We start from the raw sequence: 7,551 nt of genomic DNA, 5'->3' as shown, positions 1-7,551 counted from the left end.
TCCGTCACTGATTATTATTTACATATATACTAAACCCTTGTTTAGCTAACCAATAAAGTAGAAGGCAAGATATTTACTTTTTCCCAATATATGTATGATTTTTTCAATATATTAGTTCTCCTGAATTTCGTTTATTAATGAAACTTAATATTGCATTTTTAAAAAGCTATAAAAAAAGGGATTCTACGTTACTTAAGCTGTTGGTTGCACTATCTTTATATAGTAATAATGTACGGCGTTAAATCGGTTTATTGTACTTTCTATTTATAATGACATAATTCCCCTTTGTTTATAATTATTGTCAAGTTTATTCTGACGTTTTTATATATACATATATATAATAGAGGAAAGTTTTTTGTCTGATTAATTGACAATGATCTACTTTAAAAACAAAATTATGTGTAAAAGGCAAACATTTCTGGAAAATCTTGATCATTTTTGTTCTTAATTTTTTTACTAGATAAATAAATGTTACAAATACAATACATATATACTAGATATCTACAAATATATACAGAAATTTGTGCCTGCTTAGCAGTTAATCAGTTATTTATTATTTACTATTATTGCATATCCTTTTTGGGATGGGCTTCCAGTAGTTTTTGGGTAACTTGTCTTAGCACCTGCAACTGCTTTTCATAATTGTGAATGTTGGCCAAATCTTGGGCATGATTATGATGTGAATGGGCATGATTTGTGCCCGAACCAGATCTACTCTCAGTTTCGGAGGCATGATCATGATCATGGCCATCATCGGTGGAACTAGAGCAACTGCTGTGACTGTGACTATGACCATGGCCACTGGCACCTGTCGAGTAAAGAAAACAATTCATTGATTAGAAATGCAAATGAAATAACCTTGAACTAAAGACTTTTCATTACAATATACATATGTATGTATACAATGGGGGTTCCTGTCAATATTCAAGATGATGCAGTCAATATTCTTTATTTATCTGTCTCTCTGTCTCGTCGGTATGAGTGATGCGCTGGTCGATGGGATGGGGCACCCCCGCATCATCTTATTTAGATGACTTCATTATTACTTCGGGGGTTTTCACCTGTTCGTGTGTTTAAACAGCAAACAGAAGAACAACAAAACAGACAAAACCGCAAAAAGGCCTGAATTACAAGGCCAGTAAATTGCAAAAAAACAAAACCAAAACTTCAAGACAAAAGGTATGACTGTAGTCTATCCGATTAACGTGTTGAAATTAATTTTTTTTCAAAAGAACCTGTTCCCAATTCAAGAGAATTCGATTCCGGTTAACTGACAGTAAACTATATAATATACATATATTGATTTGGCATTGAAAAATTGAGACTTACCCAATTGCTGGAGGCCAAACATCACCAGGAATCCCACAAAGAGAGCCAAATATGCCCGTAGACCGGACCGGTTCTTGGATAGAATCTCAAAGAATACCACATAAATGAGAGTGCCGCAGGCAAAGCCCTGCAGAATGGCTGATGCCAAATTGGGACCCGTTGAATTCTGGCCATGGTTGATCAATATGCCAATGCCGATTCCCAGTGGACTGACAATGGCAAAGGTGAGGACATAAAGGATGGCGAGAGTAAGTTTCGTTCGGGCCACAATCAATTCGACGCCCACACAAAAGGCCAGGACCAGCTTATGAGCCGAGACGGCGCCAAACATGAACCACACCGAGGAGGCCGAGTTCTCCAGTCCAATGGCCATCCCTTCGAATAGTTCGTGTAGCGACAGAGCCGAGACAATGAACAGACCCCTCAGCGAAGAGGCTAGAATATCCTCGGTCGAAGAGTTTTCAGGTATTACGGGCAAATGGCTATGATTATGACTGTGTCCATGATGCGAATGCTGATGCTGATGATGATGATGATGGTGATGTGGCTGCTGTTGCTCTCCTTTCGCTCCATATTTTTGCTGTTCGAGATCATTTTGTATTAGATTCTGTACCGATAGGGAGCCCAATTCGGCTCCTCCATTCATTGCTGCTGGCCCCGGTCCCGCTCCCAATGCTGGTGGTGGTGCTGTTGGCTCTGTATTTTTCATCAGATGACTATTCCGTATGCTGTGTCCCCTCTCAAAGGCCTTGCCAGCCTCGTCCGGCTGATGACGATGCAGATAGGCATGCATTGCTTCCTCAATGAAGTACATGAGAAAGAATCCCGAGCACATCAACAGCTCGGCCAGGGGAAATGTCAATTCGCCAATAATGCCACATTCTTGCAATTGCTCGACAACCTCTTGCACTTCTGGTAAGAGATGCAAAAATGTTGTTGCCAAGAGGACTCCACCACCGAAATATAGGAGGCACTTGACCACTGTGGCAGATCGGGCATTGGTTTGATTCTCTGTCCAGCGGTAGCAACGATTGAGCAGGAACGGTATGGAGCCGCATATGGCGCTGGCGCAGAATAGAACTACCATAGCCGTTACTTTTGCCAATATTAAGCCGGAGTCATCATCACCCTCATCATCGTGATCATGATCGTGATCGTGATCATGATCATCATCATCATCGGCTTCGTGCCGTGCCCAATGGCTACCGGGCTCATCAATTTGCAGGAAGCATTTCAGAAAATTATTCACCTGTGTTTGATTCATTTTCTTGTTGTTTTCTGTTGTGTTGTTTTGTTTTGTTGTTTTCTTTCTTGTTTATATATTTTATTGGTTTTCCGCCCAATACACTCCCCGAGTGTTGTTTCTCTTGCTATAAAGAAACTCTTGTTTAAAACTGGCCCAGCAGCATTTGCCTGGGAGGGCCTGCACTCTAGTTGATAATGTCTCCACTTCTTTGGCTTGGAATGCTCAAAGGAAATCACTTTTTTTTGTATCTTTCTTTGTGTTTCACTGTCGTTCGTTCGATTTTTTTAAGTACGACACGTGCAAATAGCTACAGGTAAGTTAGTCACAACTTTTCTTTTCAAATATCAAAAATGCAAAAGCAGAGGAAATTATGATCAAGTTTAATCTAGATTTTTTTTGTTTTTCTTTTACCGCCAAGAGGGAACTTGAAGGCTTGAAGCGGCTTCGCAGACTGATCGGCGGATTGTGATTGTGGCCAAGTTAGGAGGAGGAGAACCACTTGGTAGGTTGGTTGGTGGGTTTGATTTGGTAGTTTCGCCATACCTGAGCAGCATTTTAAGTAAGCTCATAATGAAACTCTCTTAAAGCTCTCTCCCCCATCACGCGCTCACTATCTTGCTCTCTCTCTCTCTCCGGATACTCTCTGCTTTGGTTGAGGAGTCTGGCCTCTTCTCTCTTCTTCGCTTCATATCTCGAACGTTCACCTGTGTGACCAACGTAACCAACAATTGTCTTAGCATAAAATATTAAAGCGAGCCCCCTCTCGCTCTCTCACTCGATTGCTTACTCCCTCTCTGTTCACGTACACACATGCACACCCTCAAGATTGTTCAATGCATAAAGGCCAACGGTTTCGCATTATGGCATCAGCATTAGCTTTTTGTAGTAATTGCATCCGTTCACTTTGTCTGTACATATAGACATACATATATATGAGTCCACATATATAAATACTAATCGTTGTAGCATTAAACAAGCATCTGACCTTAGCCCCAAGATATAGGATTTATAACGAATAAGAAACTTTTACTTAACAAGTTTGCTTAACGTTCGGATTAAATTTTAAATAGCTTTAGCGGAAAAGGTTGTTGTCTTGGCTAATGAAACAAACAGAAAACAGTTTAAGTAGTAACATAAGTAACGGTACATGTACACTCTCATTTACACTAGCCATCAGAAACTAATATAAACAGAGATTTAAGTGTCGGATCGCTTTTAACATTTAACAAATAATCAATTGAGTATTGTGATTTGTTCGAGGAATTTTAAAATCTTTAGTCAAGTTTTTCTGCGGTTTAGAGTTCGAACTGTTTGGGACCTAAATAAAATCTTGTATTTAAGTTTGCCCAAAAACGTGAACAGGTACACAACCCACATATGTATACATAGCTATTTCTAAATCCACAAAAGTTATAAAGCGAGTTTCTTCAAGCTTTACATATTTATTCTTGGTATTAGTAAAAGAAATATATTTGTCGTTTCCTTCGTTCAGATCTAACCAAACATACATAGATATGTAATAACAGAAGTCTAGATCTCAGATCTGATTAAAAACTAAATTCTATCTATATACTAGTGTTCAATTTAAAATTTACTTCTAGATTAAAGATAAACAAATATAAAGAAAGATTAGAGATAAACAAATATAAATATAAAATGGATCCTTTAAAATCAAAAAAATGTCACAAGTAAAAAGAAATAAAGACGAAAAACTATGGACATTTCTAGGTTATAAGTGGTACTTAAAGGATTATCTGTGAATGTGTCCTGAAAATTTCATGAATGACCGATAGGAAATTGTAAGCAATGAGATTTCCAGAAGGCTTGTTAAAACAATCAGGAAAACGTGTTATCTTTTTTATATCAATATTAGGACTTTTTTAAAAAATTTTTTAAAAATCTGTTATTCTTTTAAAGATATCTAAAATATGATATGATAGTACCACAAATCTTTAAGAATCAGTTTTGTGATAATAAAGTCTGCCACATAATTTGTATATCGATAGTTCTTAAATCCCTATAAGTCTGGCCATGAGTGTATGTACCTTAAGGACATCGCTTGTTTCCACTAGGTAAATATATATATAACACATATATACATATACAGGTATGCCATTAATGTAGAAAAACAACAGCGGATTATATTTTTCTTTCAATTTCAACGAACCCATGCCTCGTGCCTATGATCAAAAAAAAAACATGTTTAAGTAATTAGGTTAATCAATAAACAAGTTAATTATACTAATATATTTGTTTTGCGTGTTGTGTGTCAAAGTTAAGATAAATCACATGATTATCGGTAGATATACATATAATTCATTATAACATAATTCCTAATTGGGAATCTTTCCATTTTGCTAGGCCTTTTTTTGCCAATTAGATAGATGAAATGTCAGTTGTAATTGGTGATTTGATCCAGTTTCGTATAAGCGGATCTATTTAATGGCTATTTCCAATATTTACAATTGTTAATTAAAGAAGTTATTTGGAAATTATTGCCCCGGGTAACTCTTTGAATTACCACTGTAGGCACAAAAAGTAAGAGCAAAGATAAAGCAGAACTAAACATTATAGAAAACTGTCTTTTCAGATCCAATTCTTAATTTTGGAAGAATCGATCTCGAAATTTTGCGAGTCTTTAGATGTGAAATACCTTATTTGGGAGAGGAAATTTCCAACATTTCCTTATTGAACATCCGCCATAAGTTCTGATGAATTTCAAACCAAAAGAAATTCCTTTTTTTTTTTAATAATTTTTCTTTTATTTTGTTTCTTTTTTCTTTTCATTTTGTTGTTGTTGGTTTGTTTGTCGGGTTGGTTTCTCGCTCCATTTTTGCTTAAATAGTTTAGGTTAATAATTTTTTTGTTATTTTTCTTTTGTTATACTTATAAATTAATAATAAATCATTTTATATATTTATACATTATTTTATCTCTTCCCACGCTTGCTGCTTGTGTGTGTGTGTATGTGTGTTGCGAATTTAGCTGTTTTAGATTTAAGTTTTTCCGCTTTTCATTTGTTGGGATGAAAATTGATTTAACGGAAAGTGTTAGCGTTCTCTTTCAAACCCATTTCACTCTGAACATTCGGCTTAATGTGGTTTCATCTTTTTTCTTGTTTTCTTCCAATATGTAAATTTCTTTAATATAAATTAATGCATTCTTTTTGTTTGTTTTGTTTTCTTCTCCACTTTTATCCACATTTCTTCTTGTTTTCTTTTTTTTTTTGTTTTTAAAGTACATGGTGTATGTATAATTTGTTATATATATATATATATATATATATATAAACTAGTGCGATTGGTTGTTATTTTTATTTAGTTCTTTTGTTTTGTTCTTGACTTGCATAAGTTGTTCCTTGAATATTTTATTTTTCTTTGGTCACAAAAAAACTGCTTACTTGGTTTCAGTTCTTATGAATCAAACTGCTTGCAATTCAAAATCGAATCGGTTAAACGAAAGTAAGAAGTTCTTTTGCCACTTTATCATATGGTTTTGGTTTTTCGTTCTTTCTTTCTTTCATTTTTGTTTCATATATAATACAAATGATTTTCATTGAACTATACAAGAAATTGTAAAACTTGAAATTTGATTTTTATGTTTCTTTCTTTGCTGTTGGTTTTTGTTTTTTTTTTTAGTTCATTTCCATGCTAGAAGAATGCAAAAAACACATTAAAGTTATATGTTTTTTGTTTTTGTAAAGTTAACATTATCATTTTTTTTGTTGTAGTAGTATGTATATTTTTAATAAGTATAAAAAATTTGTTTAAAATATATATGTATATTTGTTTACATATATGTATCATTGATTTTATTGGGTATCAAAGTGGTAACACGTGAGAGGGAGGGGTGGAGTTAGGAAAGGGCCAAGGGGAGCGCAAACAAATTCGTTAAACTGATTTGTTGTTGTTTTTAAATGGTGTGAATGATGTGATGATGATGATGTGTGTGTGTTTGTGTGTGTCAGAGTGTTTTTGGCGATGATTAGACATAGCTGCAGGCAACTTTCATTAGTTTTTGTTATACATATTTAGTTTAGTATCACGTAATATCAAAATAAATAGCTCAGTACGTTATCCATATTATGCACATTTCTCATTATCCTTTCAGAAAACCATTTGGAAAAGTGATTAATCATGCATTCTCTTTATCCTTTAGCTATATGTAGAGTATATAGAGGGCTGTTGAGTTTTTCGTATATCATTTACTTTCATTTAGTTATAAGGCTTCATTTAAGCTACACGAAAACATTTTTCATATATATGTAAATAAAATTGACCTAAAAAAGGATCTGTTCATGTGCTTGTATATATATATATATGCATATGTATAATATATATATATACATATATTAAATAAATGCACAAACTTCTTTCTTAACGTTTTCTACTACCAAAAAGTGAAAAATTACAATTGCATTTTCCATAACGTTTGAAAAACAAATATTATGTACAATAGCCTAACAACGAAAAAGTGCATACGAAATGAAAAGAATATGTATATATAATCTAATTATATATATATATAAAATCTAAAGCAAAGCTGCCTACGCTTAATGAGGGAATGCTGATGGAACAGGGAAAAGGTTTTGGGTATCGCAAGTGGATTTGTGTGTGGGCTTGGTTTCCTGCCGATTTTCCAATGTTCGCTTAAGAAATTGCTGAGAAAACACTAAACAGAAATAGAAAGAGAAATCTTCACAAGATCTTGATGAAAATCAGGTGTCTGGTCACACCAACAATAGATGAAATGCATCCAGGACCAACATCAAAACTAAAAACAGATAATTCAGTTATTGCCACAGCTGGACATACATACATAGATGAAAGTTTTCCATAAATTTTTGGCAATAACAACAGATGGTCACACTTGGCAGCAGTGTTGAAGAGCAGCTTTAATTGCAGTGTTGAGCAGCACTTTAAACGAACATCAAGAAGGGAGCAGTATATGTATATATATATATATATACATACATA

The 7,551-nt window shown here is 34.4% G+C and overlaps 1 protein-coding gene across 1 annotated transcript; it reads right to left on the bottom strand.

Annotated features, from left to right (window-relative positions):
• Nucleotides 1-415: 415 nt before the first annotated feature.
• Nucleotides 416-3,080, bottom strand: LOC6650982 (zinc transporter ZIP1). The gene is made up of 2 exons (XM_002072723.3): nucleotides 1,330-3,080; nucleotides 416-808 (listed from the first exon to the last, which is right to left on the bottom strand). The coding sequence occupies exons 1-2, from the start codon at nucleotides 2,591-2,593 to the stop codon at nucleotides 564-566; spliced, it is 1,509 nt and encodes a 502-aa protein (XP_002072759.1). The 5' UTR covers nucleotides 2,594-3,080; the 3' UTR covers nucleotides 416-563.
• Nucleotides 3,081-7,551: the final 4,471 nt, after the last annotated feature.

This window comes from Drosophila willistoni, chromosome 3R (genome assembly GCF_018902025.1).
Source record: "Drosophila willistoni isolate 14030-0811.24 chromosome 3R, UCI_dwil_1.1, whole genome shotgun sequence".
NCBI lineage: Eukaryota > Metazoa > Arthropoda > Insecta > Diptera > Drosophilidae > Drosophila > Drosophila willistoni.
The sequence above is the reverse complement of the archived record's forward strand: the minus strand, read 5'-3'. Positions and strand labels throughout refer to the sequence as shown.

Bases quoted from the DNA above. Each gene is read 5' to 3' on its own strand.
- LOC6650982 (XM_002072723.3), bottom strand. From the start codon at position 2,593: ATGAATCAAACACAGGTGAATAATTTTCTGAAATGCTTCCTGCAAATT. The intron at 809-1,329 runs GTAAGTCTCAAT...TTTACTCGACAG, and splicing joins GTTTGGCCTCCAGCAATTGG to GTGCCAGTGGCCATGGTCAT.